At 47.5% G+C, this 21,013-nt stretch overlaps 1 protein-coding gene across 2 annotated transcripts in view; it reads left to right on the top strand.

Annotated features, from left to right (window-relative positions):
• LOC126533710 (Kv channel-interacting protein 4-like) overlaps positions 1-20,522 on the top strand; it is a 301,307-nt gene extending 280,785 nt beyond the window's left edge. For both annotated transcript variants that reach the window (XM_055072277.2, XM_050180899.3), the window contains exons 2-7: positions 10,656-10,783; positions 14,022-14,091; positions 15,215-15,285; positions 16,811-17,086; positions 18,216-18,278; positions 18,670-20,522. In XM_055072277.2, the coding sequence (XP_054928252.1) occupies positions 10,763-10,783; positions 14,022-14,091; positions 15,215-15,285; positions 16,811-17,086; positions 18,216-18,278; positions 18,670-18,717 (549 nt within the window). In that variant the 5' untranslated portion in view covers positions 10,656-10,762 and the 3' untranslated portion in view covers positions 18,718-20,522. The remainder of the gene's footprint in view (positions 1-10,655; positions 10,784-14,021; positions 14,092-15,214; positions 15,286-16,810; positions 17,087-18,215; positions 18,279-18,669) is intronic.
• The last annotated feature ends 491 nt before the right edge of the window (positions 20,523-21,013 follow it).

The following is a 21,013-nucleotide window of genomic DNA, read 5'->3' as shown; positions in this document are numbered from 1 at the left end:
AGAGATTAGTCTGACAGGTTAGAAGAGTTGGAAAAGGAGGGGGTATGTTGGAGGTGAGGCGGGATGATGGAGTGGCAGCAATAGCGATTACGAAACAAACTACGCAACGCGGCGGAGTCTTATATGAGTTTCTCGGCAACTGTCGTCTTCCTCCGCTTGCTCTGAGCACTCGCGCGGAAATCAAGAGGCGAAATGTAAAGACTCCGGCTTCGCCTCAGGCGAAATGTAAAGACGTCTGTCTGTCTGTCCTTGTCTGCCTCGCTTGCTGCACTGTTCGTTTCTTTCTTTCTTCGGGCTCATTTTCACGTCTCGCGCATCTTAGCCGCGCGAACGCACTTACGCCTGAAACGCGTCGGCCTGCACGGACCCTCTCGCCTGTGCCTATATCGGCCCTAATTAATGCAAGCGCGACCTACGCGCGCGCTATGCCACGAACGCGATCCCTAATTGCGTTCCTGGCTCACGGATGGAACCCCCCCCCCCCCTTCCCCGCCTCTTCCTTCGCCTCTCGGTTGTTTCCTTTTCCATCAACTCCTGCATTTCCCACCTTCGCCTCGGCACTCTCCCGGAGTCTGTCTCGTCAAAAGTTGATGTTCCAATAAGAAAGTCTCTGAATCGAAAGCAGGCAAGGATTGGGGGAGGGCTAAGGCGGGGAGGACTGGGAGGGGGAGGGTTGGCGGAGCATTGTTAATCTCATACATAGCAGCGCTGCATATGCAGGGCGTGAGAAGGATTGCTCGACACACACACACACGCGCGCGCGCGCGCGCGCCCACACACACACACACACACACACACACACACACACACACACACACACGCGCACACACACACACACACACACACACACACACACACACACACACACACACACACACACACACACACGCACACACGCACACACGCACACACACACACACACACACACGCACACACACACACACACACACACACACACACACGCACGCACGCACGCACGCACACGCACACGCACACACGCACACACGCACACACACGCACACAAACTTGCGTGACGCGCCGTGCCGTTCTTATGCGAGCACTCAGCGCAGGCGTGCGCGGCTTTTAAGAGAGCGACGGAAAGGACATATCGATTTGTTTGTAGCGAAAGGCGTAGTAGCCCTGCCGCTTTCGGTGTGACGGTTGCCGGTTTTATCGGTATCGCCTGCTCGGGAAGCTATCTGCATTCCCCGGCCGGCGGCAGTTGGTCGGTGAGGAGATTGCCCGTTTCGATTGCTATACGCCTAATGAGGCCTTTCAGCCGGTCGTTTCGAAGCGGACGTCGTGCAATTCATTCGCCCTATACGTTTCCACGATAAGCGGGTTGCGACAGTGATAATCGCACTTGGCGCTTAGGTCTGTAGTGCCGCCGTCGCGCATCGCAATTGACGGTAAAAGATGTAAGAGACAGTGTTCGCGTTTCCCAAACTACCGATAACGCCCTTGCAAGAGATAGCCTTTTTTGTTGTTGTTTCGAGGTGTCCTTCTAAAGCCTTGGACGACGCAGATAGCTTATCATGGAAATTCCGTTGTTATCATGAAGTCCATGAAGCCTCTGATCACGCCTTGCCGCACCTCGCCGCGCAACGTAGTTACCGTATATATTAGTGCTATATTAGTTATACTAGTACGACGTAGCTATATATATTATACTGACGTGCCGCACAGCTTCCATCAGCAGCGCTAGTACACAAGTAATGTCTGCGCGTTCTGTGTGGCGAAGTCACGCAAGTGGGCCAAAAACCCGAGCGATGAGCGTGGCGAGCAGCATGCGGACCAAGAACACGTGCTTTCATCGTACCGCATGCTTGACCAAAGAAACACTGCAGTCGGTCAGCTTGGCGTTACCCCTCCTCGCGTAGCGTTTCTAAAAGAAAGTTCTGTTTATGTTTTTGGGTTGGCAGGTTTCCGAGTCTAACCCCCTCTTCAGAAATGCACCTTAACTTGAAGCCCATGCTTGTCTTGATCTCTACGTGACGCGTGGCGCCAACGTGCCGAATACACTCATTGCGTTTTCTTTGGCGGGTTCACGTTACGTGTCACCTAGATCAAGGGGAGAATGGGCTTCAAGTTAAGGCATGTTTCTGTGTACGGAGCTTGATGACTGCAACTGTTGTAGTGTGGGACGCAACAGTACTTGCGACAACGTGGGTGGGGACCAAATTTTGTGGCTTCCCAATGGGGAATTAGGAGACGAAGGGCCGTGAAGTTTGGACACAAATAGATTCGCGGGCAATGATAAGTCTGATTCTGTCCTTTACATTTTGAAACTATGATATTCCTGAATGATTACCTAGATTTTTCGAAGAAACTGCCAATGATCCCCGCCTTTATCGTTGCGCAACTGTTTCAATGATATCGACATAGCTAAAAAGGGGAAAGTGCCAGCTGCCCCAAAGAATTCAAAACCATGCAGCAAGCCATTTTTGAACAACGTGAAATGCAATGAAGAGTTCCACCTTGTTTGCAACTAATAGATTTATCTGGAACTCCGCAAGCGGATCTTATAGACGTCATGAATGACAATGTGAGGCACGTATCTGTCGCTTAACATGTTTTCAAATTTATAATGCAGAATGAAGAGCATAAAACGGCTCTTCAAAAGCAAGAAAGAAATCGCTGTCAGAAAGGTTGTCCTTACGATAGCGCCACTGTCTTAGACGGCGCATTTATCCGTCAGGAATGAAGTGACCTGAAAGCTCGATGCCAGCCATCGCCATCTCTTTCACGTCGAGGACACGGCCTGCTTCGTAGAAGCGTTCACCTTTTGTTATGTTTCTACCTCGTAAAATGAAAGCTCAGCGCCATGCTCAGTCATAAAACCGGCCGTTATGGAAAGGGAAGCACTGCTTCCGATCCCCATCACATCGGATTGTTACCGCCTTCGCGTATCCGAGGCGCGGAGTGTCCGCGAAGCATTTCCAAAGCGAGCGACAAGGTAGCCACCGGAGGCGCTGTGCGCCAAGCGACGGTAGAGCCTCCTGGCGGCTGCACGGCGCCTATATTCGTACACGGAACGTTCTCCTCCTACGATACGGGGAGGTGAGGGGGGGGGGGGGGGTGCCGGTTTATTGCTATAGCCCTGTCACGGGGCATTCCGCGTCGCGTGGCCTGGTTCCCCGATTGTTAAAGGGACACTAAAGGCACATACTAACTAAAGATAAAGGGATAGATTAGTGCTCGAGGATCTCTGAGGCGTCAATCTTATCGCGATCAGAATACTTAATAATCGAGAAATCGAAGTAAATGCAGGACGTGATTAGAGACTACCCCGGGACATTCAAGCACTTGCCCGATGACGAAAGCACTCCTCAGTTACATTCTGTCACTAGTACCCCACTACTCGTTGCAAAAAACATTCTCGTATTCTGTTATAAGATAAAGTAAAATGCTACTTGTCCAGTTCCATGTTTAGAAAAAAGAACTCATTGAAATTACCGTTGACAACGACGCGGGCGGTCGAAAGGTTTTGTTTTCACTCGACTTTGCGCCGCTCGCGCTTTCGCGTTTCAGTACTGCGCTGATCGCGTAGTGCTGCAGTGGTTTTGCTGGCTCGCAAAGCTTGCACAAACAGCGAGTAGCACAGAATCCAACTTCCATGTCATGCCGCGGGATTCCTGAACGGTCTACGCAATTTCACCAAAAAGCAGCTGCAGTGGCGAATCCACCGCTCTCTCTTGACTCGGTGCCGCTGTCTGTCGGACGCCGTTGTACTCACCGACAGCAGCATTGCAAAGGGCGGTGATGGCGTACGCAACGTCAGCACTTCCCGGGTTGGGTGGCGGGAGATTTGAATTTCGGGAAGGGCATTCGGACCCTTCAGATAAAATTTTCTCGTAAACTAAGTATTTTCTTGGCGCGAAACAAGCGTTGCTAGGTTTTTGGAAGGGTATTTAAGCTATCCAAGTCGACTTAGTATTTGCCTTTAGTGTCGCTTTAAGACTCCGAGGGCCGAATTTTCGGTAGATAACTTTCGGGGATGCAATAAATTTCGCGAGATCGCCGCGTGAGTACCGTGCATCGACGTTCACACCCGAAAGAGTTCTTGGCGCAACGTTTCAATGGCGCGTTTGGCGCAGTGCCAAGAACCACGCAGGGACCAGTGCGTCCGCTGCTGTGGTCGCGCTAAATCTAGTGAGAGTGTCACCGAAAGTGATCGTCCGAAAATACGGTCCCAAGTAAGGGCGGAGTTGAACCAGTCTCTAAGCTGCGGAGAGCACGCGGTCATTGGTGTTATTTTTTTTTCATAAATTACTAGTTGCAAGCCTCCACAACCATAGACTTTACACAAAGGTTATTCATAAAGACTGAGAGGAATGCTCTCAAATCTTTAGTTTTGAAAATTATTTACTGGCCCTTTTATCCAATTCTATACGCTCCCGAGTAAGTGAAATGCACGCGTCCAACCGCTTCTATCAAGCTTAGATAATATGAGTGAAACCACCTTTTTCCGCCCCCTTAAAGATTGTTCCCAATGTCTTAACTACGCCTCGTCCCATGCCTTGCTCTATGGCAAAGCAATGTTCTCTCTTTTTTTCCTTTATACCCGAAGCATCGCAACGATCCCCTTGTTCATTCTACAGTCCAAGTGCGGCACTCTCCGAATTTTTTATGCACCTCACAGTGTAAAGGAACCTTGCTTTGACACGGAACAAGGCGTAGTAAAGACATTTGAGTTTTTTTTTTTTTTTTAAAGAAGTGGACGAAAGATGTTGGCTTCACTCGTGTTATCTAGGCTAGGTAGAAACGGTTGGCGCGTACATTTCAGTTACTGGGGGAGAGCATAGAAATGGATAAGATTGTCGACGAATACAGCTTTCAGAGCCTCACCCTCAGTCTTGGTTGAACGACTCTCGTAGTTAGAATTCTCGCAGGCAGTTTTGTCTTCGTAAAGACTTGTTTTTCTTCGTCTGGAACTTTACGCGCACCGAGAGAAGTCCTTGCCATGTCAATTTGTCGTTCGTCGTCAACCAGGGGATCGCCTATAGACAGCTCACGGGTAAAATTGGGAAAATAAAAATAAATTTAGTGCAAGCGTATAGGAGGAAGACAGCCGTCTTCCCCGATATGTATTCGTGTAGTGTCTTTCTACAGACTGCATAGGTAACTTTCTGTATTTGCGCGGCTCGGACTTGCCGACACGGGATGCGGTCGCAGTCAATTACCTGGTGGTCGTCTCGAGATATCTCTTTCTTATTGCTGAGTTGGCTTCTCAAGCAGCGGCCAGCCTCTCGGCTAGCAATAGGATCCTTATCGAATGTGCCGCCTTTATTGCGTCCCAAGGGTCTAATTAAGAAGTTCGCATACGCGGTGATAATTCAGGTCACATTCTATAAGACGATACGAACGGTTGAATATCCCACCCAGAATAACGTCCAGCCTCAGCATCGCAGTTTCGAGAAGAACTACATATATATATATATATATATATATATATATATATATATATATATATATATATATATATTGATTGCTTCACTTAATTCCTTTCGTACCAAAGCCCGATACCTGAAACCATCGACTGTCGTATTCGGCTTGTCAAGCAAAGTTCTTGTTGGGCCCACTTCTGATGCACCGTATCGATGGCAGTAAGTTTCAAAGCGCTTGCCTTTGCTCATATCCCGGCTTTGCCAAAAAAAAAAAGGAAACGTTTAGTTTCGCAAGTGCCTTCTCGGTGTTTTCTTATGATTAGCCATTACGTGATATTCAAGCAGTGTGGTAACCCAGACGCTTTTCTCTCGCGCATTCGTTTCCAAACATGGTTTCTGTTTTTTTTGTGTGTTTATATTTTTCTACACTGCAATTTCCCGCCTGCGCATCGGCAAATGGAAAAGAGTGGAAATTAGAAAGAAAAATAAGACAGACAGACAGACAGACAGAAAGACAGACAGACAGACAGACAGACAGACAGACAGACAGACAGACAGACGGACGGACGGACGGACGGACGGACGGACGGACGGACGGACGGACGGACGGACGGACAGACAGACAGACAGACAGACAGACAGACAGACAGACAGACAGACAGACAGACAGACAGACAGACAGACAGACAGACAGACAGACAGACAGACAGACAGACAGACAGACAGACAGACAGACAGACAGACAGACAGACAGACAGACAGACAGACAGACAGACAGACAGACAGACAGACAGACAGACAGACAGACAGACAGACAGACAGACAGACAGACAGACAGACAGACAGACAGACAGACAGACAGACAGACAGACAGACAGACAGACAGACAGACAGACAGACAGACAGACAGACAGACAGACAGACAGACAGACAGACAGACAGACAGACAGACGGACAGACGGACGGACGGACGGACGGACGGACGGACGGACGGACGGACGGACGGACGGACGGACGGACGGACGGACGGACGGACGGACGGACGGACGGACGGACGGACGGACGGACGGACGGACGGACGGACGGACGGACGGCGAACTTTATTTAATCCTGTGGAGCCTCCCGTCAGGACCTCCTAACGGGAGGCCTTTGTAGCCACTGGCCGTGCCCACGTAGAGGACAGAACGCTGTGACGCTCCGCCCTTTTCTGGGCCCTCTGTGCTTGCTTTAGGAGTACCGTGCTTCTGATGGCCTCGTCTTACTCGGCTTCGCTGGAGAGAAAGTCGTTAGGCAACGCGGGACATCGCCAGAGCATGTGAGGCACAGAGCAAAAGGTTTCACTTTTTGCTCTATGGCTAAATAAGACAGAAGATTTGAATTAATAATAATCTGATCACTGCTCGTCTCGTCGTTTCCTTTATTGTTTTTGTTTACTAGATATTCATTTTTAAATAATTGTTATTGAGCACCGGTGGCCTATGCCTGTTATGAAATCAAGTTTATGCCCAGTGATGGCGTAATTTGAACTAGGCACTGCTGAGATAACTCTGCACAGAGCTCTGACAGCTGATGTCATAGGAGCATTTCATCAATACATCTAGTCGTTCTTTGCCTCTGGCCGTGGGTTTAAAGCATGATTTGCGTCTGCTTGATCTGTAGCTACAGTCTCCCGGTAGCGTGAACCACAACTTTTTTTTTCATTTTCTTCTTCGGGGCGAATGAGCTTTCCTTCGAAAATCCTTAGTAGGATAATTAGCCGTGCGACTTTTTCTTATTTAATGAGCACTAGCCCGCTGCGGCAAGTGCGATAAAAATCTGTCTGTCTGTCTGTCTGTCTGTCTGTCTGTCTGTCTGTCTGTCTGTCTGTCTGTCTGTGAGTGAGTGAGTGAGTGAGTGAGTGAGTGAGTGAGTGAGTGAGTGAGTGAGTGAGTGAGTGAGTGAGTGAGTGAGTGAGTGAGTGAGTGAGTGAGTGTTGGTGACAACTGTATCGGTATTCCAGCAAGTCCACATTGAAAAATACTCTGTTTTTGTTAGTTTTTGTTGTTTTCTCCTGGCCTACAGATTACTTCTGTGTGTAGACAGGGTGGCGAGCGAGGCCTAATATATAGAAAGAGGAAGAAGGTGCTAAGGCTTCAACACAAAAAGGCGAGCTTATCTTTTTTTTTCTTCGAGATATTTTGATTTAAATTGCGCGTTATTTTTGCCACACGAAGTTTGTCTGAATGTATAGGAGCGCTACACTCAATAAATCAAAGATCACAAGCTATGTGTCACAACTCTTCAGAATGCGTTGCAGCAGATCACGGTTTGTCGTAATACGTGACACAATATGTCGCACTTCAGACTCAAAGATGTTACAGGAATATGTAGACTTGACCTGATCAACAATGAACTCGTCTTGGCTTCGAACGTCTGCTCTGATTGGACGGAAGGTCCTCCCCTTGTTCGCTTACAGTAAACCAAGATATCATAACGTGTCTCACCTTATGACCATATGTGTGTTGAATATCTCGCACGAGCTCAGGCGGCAGAACTTTCTTTTTTAATTTTCAACCTGCGCTGTGGTGTATTCGCGATAGAGAAGAAAAAAGAAACACAAGAAGATAAGAAAGCGCATTTCTTTCTAACATTAATGAAAATCCAGAGGCACATAAATAACATTGAGGGGCGCAGTTCGCACATTGTACTTCGCAATCTGGCCAATCAAATCATCGTCAAGCCAAGCGGCGTCTTCTCTTTATTTTTTTTTCGCAACCCGAGTGGCATCGGCTTCTCTCACGAAACTCTCAAGCTATTTCGCTTACCCCATCTAAAACGGCTCATCCCTTTTCTCGCATCTTCCAGCTGGCACCACTTCACCCGCGTGACCTTTCTCACTGGTGGTTGCGGGCCTTTGATTCTCAATTTTCTTTTCTTTCCAGACCTGCTGTCTCTACGATACTTTCAATGGTTCACCGACATTTGCTTCTTTTTATTTTTTGGTCACATAGCTGCCGCCTCTTTCTGAAAATTTGTTGCAGCGAGAAAGTGGCCATTACACCTCGGGTTCCGCCATGTGCCCTAGAATAAAGAATTTCCCAACTGCCTCTTTCCTCGCGTTAAAAATTGCAGATTGATGGGCAGTGTACGCTTTGTCGGAGCCAGTAAGCGAACGTTGTCACATGGTTGATAAGTAACTGGTGTTATTTAGACATATGGTAGACCAGGAGAGAGATATAGTACCAGTGCTGGGCCGGCTTTAAAAGATGAGAACTGTCTTGTTTTTGTCATGTGTAGATATTATGGTTTCTTCCCTGCCATGAAATGGTGGCGAATGTTACGTCGTTGCGTCGAGCTCAAAAGACGAAGTCAGCCGCGAAAAGAGACACGCATGACCAGCATCGCCTCCGAGACCGGTAGGCGCTCACTGTCTCAGCGCGTGACACCCGATATCGAAGGTCATGTGTTTAGCAAAGTGTTTTGCTCCACGCACGCTAGAGGAAATCTGTGCGCTCCGCTGAGAGCTTCGCACCGACCAGAAGCCGCAGGTGGCGCTCCAGGTTGCATGCACTGTACTTTCACAGTCTTTATTGCGATAGCAACTATTTGCTACACAGGATTCGGCTCGGCGTTGCTTTCATCCGTCGCTACGCACACCTCATCGGCCAATCGAACAGCCCTGATTGTGTACACTGCCAGTTCCCGAAACACTGCAACACGTACTTTGCGACTGCCCAGCATATATGCTGGAGCGAAGGACATTGGACAGTTTCCTAGCCAGCGTTGGCAGACAACTACTGTCGGAGGAAGCTATCCTCGGCCCATGGCCTGACACTGCAATTTCAATGCGTGCAACAAAAGTATTGTTGAAGTTCCTGCAGGACACCAAGCTCGACGAGCGGCTCTAGCGAGGCAACTCTCTCATGTACATAAGCACTCACCACTTCTCTTATCATCATCATCCATCCCAATACTTTCACTCCCCTTCCCTCTTCCCCAGTGCAGAGTAGCAGACTAGAGCGCACTAGCTCAGGTCGACCTCTCTGTCTTTCCTACCAATAAATTCTATTCATTCAACTATATGGACACTACAGGCGCATTTCTTGCCGTCGCCGTCGCCGTGATGTTCCACATAAAGTCCAAGGGCGATAACACCGTCGCCGCGCGTCGTGTGCTGTATGTGCGAGAGAAAGCACGCGAGGGAAGTCGACGATCGCGCTCAATCTGACGCGCGCGATGGGGGAAGGCGGAGAGCAAACGCACTGTCCTCCGTCGCGGGCCATGGGGGGATAGGCGGCTTTGTGCTCCGGCAGCAAATGCATGTTTCCCCATCGGGTGCAAGGGGAATTCACGATCGCGGCTCAGTTTCGCCCGCCATTTATGGAGGAAAGTGGGGAGGCAGCGCGGGAGGGTGGAAGGGGGCGGCTTCGACTCCGCCGACAAGTGCGTGCTTTGCACGGCCGCGCACGGTCGCGCACGCCGTATATTGAAAAGGATCTGCAAACGCCTCATACCTTTGTGCGCGCTGTGTTCTCGCCGCTCTTGCTCTGAAGCGACAGGCCGCACGAGCATCACTTCGCTCGCTGCTGCTGCCGCATTTGCTCGCACCAGCTTTTCGACAGCGAGTGTCTGCTCTCATCGAGTGTGATGTGTTCAGGTTTGCTTGTGTGCGCTGGCATAGGCGAATATGTCCAAGTTTATACGGCCGATAAAACTACTATCCTTACTTTGTGTAGCGGTCTACTAATTTGCTATCCCAATCGATGCTTCGTCTTTCGGGCGAAAGTGCGACTTCTTTTAATTTAGCGTCTGCTATTTACATCGCATTTTTTGTAGTGTATCCTATTTAGCACATGTCACGATTATATATAAGCTTTCATGTGTATGTATTTGCCATTTTTAGACCTGACTGTATTTTGCATGTCTATAATTGTGCTTGAATTCGAAGATATATTCCTTGCAGTGTATTCCTTCCTTGTTATACTTCAGCTGGCAGTGGGCCTTATCCTATGAATGAATGAATGAATGAATGAATGAATGAATGAATGAATGAATGAATGAATGAATCAATCAATCAATCAATCAATCAATCAATCAATCAATCAATCAATCAATCTTGAAAGGCGTAAACCGCTCAGGGCTCCGTCCTTTTCTTCTCTGACTTTTCTGTTATGCTGCGCAGAAAGACATTGGGTATAATCTGTCTTGTGTTTGTGGGAAAAAGTGGACAGCAGCAGGTGAATCCCGTTCGATTTCCAAATTCCTTTCTCTCTCTCTCTCTTGACACAGCCGACGACCCCGTGGAGGAGGTGGAGGTAGCGGCGGTGCGGTGCCAGCCCGAGCGCATCGAGGACCTCTGCAGGGCCACCAAGTTCTCGCGACAGGAGCTCAAGTTCATGTACCAGGGATTCAAGCAGGTGTGTGCGCTACACTGTCCTCGACATTGCAAACGTAGCGTTTGTTTACGACGCCGCGCTCGATTCTCCACGACGTGGTCGAGGTAAAGGAGAAGCGTCCGAGAAGATGGTTTCTGTTCGTTATTTCCGTTAAGTTTGTTTAATGTAGCACTGTGAACATCTAATCAAATTAAATTTAATCGAAACTTTGTTCCTTCCACAAGTTTGTTCTTTTGGGGAAAACGAGTGCGCGAACAAAAAAGTGGATCTATCCAATTGAGAATCTTCGAGACGCCGTTTACATGGCATGCAGTAAGAGCGTGGAAATACTTGCAAAAATATTTGCGCACGTTGTATAATCATAAATCACTCATTTATTTATGACAGTGAACTCATAGTTCCTTTGTACATATTTAACAATGAAAAAACTTCAAAACTCGGCAATAAAATTTTACATAATGCGCAGTTAATCACATCAAGAAAATTCATCAATCCTTCGCGACAGAAAGATGCCTAAATTTCACATTTCTCAGTTGTTTCTAAATTGATTCCATATTGATGAACTTCGTTTACCAGCTTTGGAAGCGTATGACGAAGCATTTGTTTTGTTAGCATAGGGCATGCAAAGGGTATTTATCAAATATCATTACTGCGTGAACTATAAGACCTTGGGAGTGTTGTCAACCTTGAAAACGTACGTAGAAGTCTGTCTGAGTTGTATTTGTACTTTCTGCCTAGATTTAGTGGTTAAAAGTTATGCACAGACACTACATTGTATTTTTGAAAGAGAGGTTTTGTGTACGCAGTTTCTTTCAAAGCATACAATGTGACGACGCACTTTCTTCTGTAATATAAGCAGTTGGTTGAGGTTTGGTAACGTAGTTCTGCCCCATACTAGACGACAATAATTTAAACGGGCAAAAAATGTGCGTTATCAATATGAAGTTTGACAGCTTCTGGTAAGTAGAATTTGAATTTCACCAGAATTCCCACTGCCTCTGCTATCTGTGTAGCGACATGGTCCACGTTAACATCACTGCGACGAGATTAGCGGGATCACCAAACGCTGGCAAGAATGTCGTGCCACGCTGACCCTTATTATCAAGTTGGCGTTCAACAGCTCGCAAACTTTAATTCATCGGAATATTTCTTTATTTATTAATTCTTACCGGTTTTAGCATTTTAGATTCTGGGGGTGTCACGTGCCAAACCCACGATATGATTGCGGGGCATGCCGTAGTGGGGGGACTCCAGAATAATTTTGACCAGTTGGGGGTTTTTTAACGTGCACCCTGCTCAGGGTACACAGGTGTTTTTGTATTTCGCCCCCGTAAAAAATTCGGGCACCGCGGCCGGGATTTGATCTCGCGACCCCGGGCGAAACGCCTAAGCCACTGTGTTACCACGGCGGGTCCCTCACGGGTTCAGTAAAAGACTTCAAGGGGGTGACATAGCGACAGGAAAATACAAAAAGGGGAAATGAACAGGCGAAGTAACTGACACGAGTTTGTGTCTATATGGCCGAACGAATAAAAAAAAAGATAACAGACGAAATAGAATAAGATCGTGGTATGGCCGAATGCGCAGGGTTTATTTAGTCCTGACTATTTGCATTCTGCAGGTCTCATATCTTGGTTGAATAGACAATTGGGTTTCTCGCCCCCCCCCCGCCTCCCTCTCCCCCTTTTCATTTAGCCAGTGTGCACGCATTTGAAACGGATGGTCCAGTCTTCACAAGCTGTGGAAAACGTGAGTGATAATGTAGGCGAAATGAGTGCTTCAACGTGTAAAGCCAACACCTGTCTATGTCAGTGTTGACTACCCGCACTTGTCTTGGCGACTATAGGCCATTACGCCAGTTAACGCCTGCAACAATAGAGTTATTTCTCGCTGTGTACCCATTAGCATCGTCTTAAACGCGGAAATAAACAAGCGAACTAGACGCATACACAGAGACAAAAAGTGCACAGGACGATGCTGACGGGCCAACCTACTCGCCACCTACTTAAGCAGCAGCAAATGGAACGTTCTCGAACTCCGCGTTCGCGATCGAGGTTTGCCTCGTTCCGCTAAAGCGCAACTACTCAAGCTAATGGCTTGGCTACGTGAACGTGTGCGAACATTTATGTACGGACAAGGACGTGTGGCCAATTCGTCGTGTATACGTCTTGGGGTTACGTGCTAGACGCTTCAGCACCTGATACCGGAGTGTCCCGCTTTCAGTGCGCAGCGCGTGTTGTTAGTGAGAGGCTACCACCTCCTCAGCCTGCGGTGTACGACACTCGACGAATCTTTGTGCCCCGGTGGTTGTGCGTCTCGACACGATCATGGCTCGTCGCGCGCTCTCCTCACTTTTCTAGAATTAACCAACTTGGGTTCACGTTTGTAAATCGGGCACTATTTCTTCGGTTTAACGTTTTTTAGTAGCGTCACTTGCAGTGATTTGCCCTACTTTGTGTGACCTGTGTAACGGTGTGCTCTACTTCCTTCTTTGGAATTTGTCATCTTGCTCTTTCTTTCCCCTTTCCTCCCCTCCTTCCTATCTTCCATATTTATATTTTTCTCTCTCTTCCTCCTTTCGGAGAAGTAGGCAAGCGCTGTGTCCCTTCCGGTGGCAGTTGCCAACCTGCCTCCTCGCTTTCCCTTTCCTCTCAAATGTATATGATTTCAAAACGAACAACAACAACAACAACAACAACAACAACAACAATAATAATAATAATAAGGTGTAACAACACGCCCAGCACTTAGCCTTACTGCATTACCATCGTCGGGTCAGTGTGAGAGCGAGATGTAATATGAGACCATGACAACAAATAGGAAATGAGGCAGGTAGTATGAATTCATAAAACGCAAAGGCCTGAAAATGCTCTCTAGGTATACTTTAGGGAAAAAAAAGAAGAAAAAAAATACATGTGGCGACTACGTGTAATAAATTTTTCCACTCGTATTTCGCTGTCGGCTTTGGAAGCTATTTCATGTCGTTGAGCTATTTGTTTACCTTCATCAGCGTGATTTTGGCCTTCGAAGTGCTTCCTGTGGGCTGCAGGATTCAGAGTTTCTAATTAATTGAAACCTCAGCCCTTATGTGCTGCCCCTTATTTGATGCCCCTTTTGTGATGACCTCATTCGATGCCCCTCATGGGATTCCCGGCCTTTGATGCCAGTACTATGAAATGAAATGTGGTTCTTTCCTGGCCATTGTCTATCTTCTTCTTTTTTTAGTTTTCAATAACTTCTCTCTCCTTTGGCGGTGCAGGTCTGTCCCACTGGCGTGGTACACGAGAACACCTTCAAGGAAATCTACGCACAGTTCTTCCCACACGGAGGTAATGTGTTCCTTGTTAGAAGTGCGAGCGCTAACAGGAACATTGTCTCGTGAGCTAGTGAACAGCGATGAACAAACTCAGAGGTGAAAGGAGACATATGGATTAGCAGGCGCAAACATTACACGGGACGAAAGAAGGCAGACACAAGACAAGCGCTACCTGGGTCTGCCTTTTCTGTCCTATGTAAGGTTTGTGTAAGCATGAACGAACTAGCGAAGCGAAAAACGTTTTCTTAAGAGAACCGTAGCCGGTGTCAACAAGCGAAAGGCAGGGCAATAAAAAGGATAATGCAATAGCAGTTGTTCATTTAAAAAAAAAAAAAACGTTTAACGCCCTTGAGTCGACTCTCATATGCAACTTACGATGTTGAAACAGTCTAGCCTTATTATGTGCGAAACACGCGTAATTAGAGATCACCGATAGGTCGGAGGACGGTTGGGAATAACGAGAGCGTGGACCGTTGTTCTTTGAACCTGTCGGACGCATTTTAAAAACTTGTCGCGTAAGGGGTTGTTGTTCGGACAAGCCGTAGAAGAGATTGGACCGTTTACACGCACTTCTGTTTCGCGCTTTCCTATGCGTAAGAATACACTAGCTACCGCTTACCGCTTTCTATGCTTCACGTATTAGGGCAAACGTACGAACCTTCTTTTGCCGAAGGATCGGCCTGCGATTACCAGCTGACTACATATGGTATACTATCGTTCAACAGTTCCAGCTCATGGCAGATATTAGATCGCCAACTCTCTAGGGGAAGTTGTTTCAAAAGCGAATTATGGATAAACGTTTACCTAGTCACTTTGCTGTACTTATGCAAATAATTACCTTCTCTTACTCTATCACCTCGGTCATCCCCCTCTCTCTTCCCGTTCCCCCTGCTGCTGACTGCCGTTCAACAATCAGCTGACTAGACAGTTTCCATGCTGTCAGCAATAGTTTTCTTCCCTTCCTTTAGTTTTATTATTTGTTTATCATTGTAAACAAGCAATTGCTTACTGCTACTAGTACGGGTTGTCCGGATAAATGTGGCTTGTGCTTTGCGCGTTGCACCCAACTTACCGTGAGCATCGCACAAAAAGCAAGAGATTCACGTCGGGCATCCGTTTTTTTTTTTCTCTCGCAGATGTTAGCCAGTATGCGCATTACTTGTTCCAGGCGTTCGACCAGGACCACAACGGGACAATAACCTTCCAGGTGAGTGACCTCGCAACTTGTTTTGCTGTACATTGTTTGCTGCCTGAAATTGCGAGTAACGTGTTCTCGGTCAGTTTCGCTGTCTACCGTATTCACTTATTAACTAATAAAATGCGCAACTCGTTGGATAAGCCAACGATTACTCGCAAGTAGTTAAGAACACGGTTTAATCATGGAGGTGAAGAGCAGCAGGCAGTGTACTGGCACAGGTGCCCATGCCTGGCACGCCACGAATGGGGTACAGTGCCTTCCGACTAACACAGTCTGTTTGACACCTTGTCTTTAACCTTCCTTCGGTCTAAACTTGAGGAATCACTGCGGTAGCCTGCGGCACCAATGATACGCTGTGGAAGCAAACAAGGGTACTATGTCTCGCAGAATCCACTCGAACTTCGCATCCTGCCTACAGCTTGGGTGCTGTCTCGTTGTCACTGCTGTTCTGGTTGACCGAAAGAACAGCCTATCATGGGCTTAACACAGCCTGGCCGCCCCAAGACCAGCATTACGCTGATTCTGTACAGAGGCGCTGCAAAAGAAGAAATAAAAACAACGAACAAACTATTTGAGACCGTGTTAACTAAGCAGCTCCGCTGTCAGACCAACCTATCCATACCTTATCTAACATGGTGTTCACTGTTACACCGGGAGGAACGGGAGAAGAGAAGCGCTAACATTTAACATCACGTATAACAATGCTAACCCGATTCGTCACGTTACTCATTCGACGCTGATGCTTTTGCCTTTCGTTCCTCGGACTGCTCCTTCTGAGCGAGATAGGCATGTGCATAGAGTAGCACTGGAACATTATCCACCACAATCATCTTAACCTTTAGACTACTGAAGCGTTTCGCATTTGTCACCTTCAAGATGACAGTGCAAATCAACTGTCGATTGTCACTAGCAAGGGGAGAAATAGGATATATCTCGTGTCTATCCTAACCCTAATCCTTATGGCATTTGGCCGTGTGGAGAAATTTTTTTTTCTTTTGCACTTCTTTTTTTAAGTTTATAGCTTTTTTTGCTGCCGTGTCTGTTGTTAGTCAGCCAAGTCGCGGATAAAAAGTGCCTATATTTTTGTTTATATTTTTTTTCGATTAAGCTCAGTTGGAAGTCAACGCAATTTCTTGTTGTTTCTTTTTTCTTCGTTTTGTCTTTGGCGCTGTTTCTTCATGTTACCACACCAACTCGCCCAGCTGCCCCTAGTTTTGCTTTTAGCGGGTCTAATAAAAACCCTGTATTGGGCCAAAGTAACCTAATGTGACCCAGTGTGTCCCAACATGGGCGTACATTTTTCTGTCATCTCCAGTTATTAGGTTGTCACTTTTAGACGAGTTTCGACCACTGATTCTAAAGAAAGGCGCGTGAAACGAAGGACAATGTAAGTATGGAAGCCAGGACCCAGCGCGCGCTTCCTGGTCTTCCAGCTTCACTCTGTCCTTAGTTCTGCGTAACTTTTACGGGACACAACTTTTCCAGCACACTGCGCTTGTAAAAGGGTGAGTGGGCGTCATTTGGGTGGGCGCAGGACTTCGTGGTGGGCCTGTCGGCGCTTTCGCGTGGAGCGCCCGTGGACAAGCTGCGGTGGGCGTTCCAGCTGTACGACCTGAACGGCGACGGCATCATCTCGCGCGACGAGATGACGGACATCATCGTCTCCATCCACAGCCTCGTGGGCGCCCCCCACCACGCCCACCCCTCGTCAAGCACGGGGGGCGGGGCCTCCTCTGCGGGGGCAGGAAGCGGAGGGCCAGACGATGACGATCCGGACTCCGTCAGGGACCACGCCAACAGGGTCTTCCAGGTAAGCGATCGAGACGGGCGTCGCATCTATAACTTGCCAGTTACAGTGACTGCCCCTAGACTGCAGTACCATTTGGTTCAGAGGAGACAAATACAAAGCTTTTTGAAGTATAGCTTGAGTGGCAACTACGGCCTTGCTAATGTAACGATTCTATTTAATTTCGTTTTCTTCTCGGTTCTCAAAAAAACAAAAACAAAAGTTGCGTCTCCTGTAAAGGGTGCACCACTGCAAATATATCACCTATACGGCAGAGCCAACTTTACGTACTATGTAGAAAACCGCATAATTAGCGTGTTCTTTTTTGCGTTAGTTATGCATCGACAATTTCCAAGCATTTGCAACTCTACTCGTACCGTACATCGAGTGAGCATCACGTGATGGAGTGCTGACCATAGCCCGCTGTAGAGCTGGTGACTGATGTCAACGCAACTGACGCATTGCTAGAGGTTGGCACTGTAACAAATCCACCAGTTTGTGTGGTGACGCCACAGGTCATATGAGTTAAAAAATGTAATTAGCTCTAAGAAATCGTAAGGACCAACGACTTGTGTATGCGGTGATGATAAATTAGCTACATACGAGTTTCGGAGGATTAAGCTGTCAAGGAAGCAACGTGAGAATTTGTACTTGGCAACTGTATCCCAGCATCTTATGGTGCATTAGACAAAACATATTGGAGATTACTTGCACATAATGTTATACGTAATATTGTTGATAGTTATAGTTTCAAACACTATTTACGCAGAGACCATTGTATTCACGAGAGACGATGGAAGACAGGTGGAGTTCGGATGTGTTGCCTGTCGTGTTCGAGGTAGAATGGTTCCCTTCCCCTTCGACTTCACTGTTGCAATAGTTGCCCAATCAAAAACACTGAGTTATAAAGGAAATGTCAGCCATCCGAACGCTCACTGGGTACTGCCGAATATATCAGTTTAAAAGAGAAATGTCAACTTGATGAGTGTACGAAAGGACAAAACGAATTTTTCCTGTCAGTTACAGTAACTCTAACCGCTGTTTGCTCCATACCCACATGTTGCAATAACTAGTCCCCTAATATTTGCTCACCCCTACTGATGAACATTGCGAAGTGATGCGACAAGTCCTGATGGGTCTTATGTTTTCGCAGAAATTGGACCTGAATCAAGACGGAGTCGTGACCATCGACGAGTTCATCGAAACTTGCTTAAAGGTAAGCCTCGAAGGGGAACAGAACAGCCGGCATGCCACCAAGTGTGACCCTTCATCATGTTACGAATTACTTAAGCGCTCCTGGACGAAGACATTATGATTGTTTTCTGGCTACTCACCAGCCATCAATGGTCTCTTTACTCGGTACGGTGACACATGGCGACATGCTTTGTATATCGGGATATAGGAGCGCTCGTAGCCACAGTTGATCCCTAGACACATCGATGTTAACTTACAAATAAGGCTTGTTTGGATGATGCCCCTACTAAAAATTGAATGTATACTCAATTTCGAAGATCCCGATAGTCTGACGAGTGCCTGTCCGTAGCCTTTGTGGTGTGAACATTTATTCATTTATATTTCCCTCAACTGGCGCCATTGCTTTTTTGCAGGACGAGAACGTGATGAAGTCACTGGCCATCCTCGACACGGTGCTATGAGAGTGCCAGATACTGTAGGCCGTTTTTACATGGTGGAACCTGAAATGGCGGTGGGTGCGCGGGCACTTTGCGCGCGCCCCGAGCGACCAAGTCAGGGTGGCCGAAGCTGGCAACGTCACAACAACAGCAACCGACGTCGTCGACGCAGAATACTTCGCCTCAGTTCTCGTCGTAGCAAGCCGGCGGCCTGTCGGTCCCGCGTCGCAACACCTCGACGGCGCTCTGGCTCGGCGCGCCAACTACATGGCAGCGCCTCACGTGGAGCTAGGCTTCATGCGCAAGTCCGGCGCTGCGTTCGAACATGCGCGCGCTTGCTTCTTGGAGGGCACAATCATCCACGCATTGACGGGCGGAGGCTTGACAGCGAGCGCTTAGACGCCATCGCTCTTGCTCGAGAGGCTTACTGTGAAGACCGAACCGCATGGAACGTCTCTTTGACGCGCCAGTCGGGCGTTTAGAGAGGCGAGGACATGAGTGGTACAGGAGGCAGGACAGCTATAGCATAGCGCCATACGTAGAATGCGTACTGGGAAAGCCCAATTTTAATGCTTTTCTTTTTCTTTTTTTTTTTTGGATGGGCACTATTCAAGGGCTGCGGTTGAGGCCAGTTGGAGGCGTTATATCGTAGCACCAGTCGAAACATTATCGCCGTAGGGCATTTTACTGGTAAGCATTTGTTAACACTTCGTTACCAGCTGCGTATTTAACCGCGTCACCACAGTATCTAAAATGAGCAGTCGCTATTTGGGGCATTGCGAAGTATGTCATTTGCCCCGGGTCATTAGCGCTTTGCTTTCTCCTAGAAAACAGCGGTTTGATTGGAACAGAGGGGAAAACTAGAAAGGCTGTAAATTAAACCCGGTTGGCTCTGTAGTATCCAGTAATAAACGCGCTATTTTGAGCACAGAACGAAACAGTAGCAGCGTTGTAACACTTCGTTTGATCGCTAGTTGTTAGCACTTTGTTACCACGTGTCTCCTATAGATACATTGCCGTACTACCTGGTATAAGCAGTCGTCACAACGTGATCTGTGTGTTGTGCCTCGCGTTCCACATTGTTGCTGTTGCGTTTTGTGCAAAAAAAAAAAAAGGAACAGCGCGTTCAATGCATAAGGTGTAGAAAACAGTGCCTGTGGCCTCGTAATGCGACGCATGGCAGCAAAAGCTGGCTCATATTGCTGTAGGCGCTGATTAAACCAAGCGGCAATGTAAGTGTCCAGTTTCTCGCGATAAGCTTAAGCAAGCTCTTGAACACGTGCTTACGATACAGCGCAAAAAAAAGAGGGGGAAAAAGGAAAAAGACATCGTTCACGCTAAATTTCGCAGTCTAAAGCACGCAATGAGCTTTCCTTTTCGTAACGGCACACGTTACTCGTTAGATGATGGAGTAAAAGAAACTCAGCTCTTTCTCTTTTAGCTCTAATTACAATGCCTTTACGAAATGATTCTCTCTCGACCGCCGCGGCAATACACGGTAAGCTGAAGCTGAACTGTAATGGCAGGGCGACCGTGGCGCCGTTATTACAAGCGCCATAAATCTGCGCATCGTAATTACAAGTACCTGGTCGTTGCGTAGTAAACTTTAAATGAAGAACGGCGAGTCAAAGAAAGATGCCATTTGCGCGATATTAACGTGCCCCAGTGGATTGCTATCGACTACGAGGCACTTCGCAATCTTCGTTTTCGAAACTACTAGAACGGACACGGGTTTGACGGTGTAAGCTTCGTTAAATGACTTTTTCTTCTATATTCGAGCTCTGAAAAATGAACTTCCCTTATGTTTATCACGCCTTACTCATGCGTCTGCCGCAACAGCTGTGAGGGCTAACGCTGAAATTCAAGCTCTCCGGAGGGCCTTTCTATACTTCCAAGAACTCGAATTCACGAAGGTTTTATTTTGTGACAACCATTTATGATTAACCGGTCACAATTGTTAATGTACACGTCATTGTAATTGGCCACCCCTTGATCTTACCAAGCGCTCTATCGCATACAAGCTTTTGTCTGCTATAGTAGGTCCTGTATAGTTTTAAATGCATGACCTTGCCGAAAGCGCCGTAAGACTCTTCGCTACGAATCACTTCGCTTTGTACTCACAGCCCTCGGAATGCTTTTTTCATGCGCAGCATGAAAGTCCGTATTGATCAAACGGGTTCAGCGAGGGGCACCTTGTCATTTGTCGCCAACAGGTTTTCATACGAGGATTACAAATCGCTACAGCCAAACGTTGATGTATTAAACTCAGATGACTCGTACTGCCTCCGCATAGCGACCAAATTTATAACCTTTTAACGCT

This window comes from Dermacentor andersoni, chromosome 7 (assembly GCF_023375885.2).
Source record: "Dermacentor andersoni chromosome 7, qqDerAnde1_hic_scaffold, whole genome shotgun sequence".
Taxonomy (NCBI): Eukaryota; Metazoa; Arthropoda; class Arachnida; order Ixodida; family Ixodidae; genus Dermacentor; species Dermacentor andersoni.
This window is presented reverse-complemented; position numbering and strand designations above follow the sequence as displayed.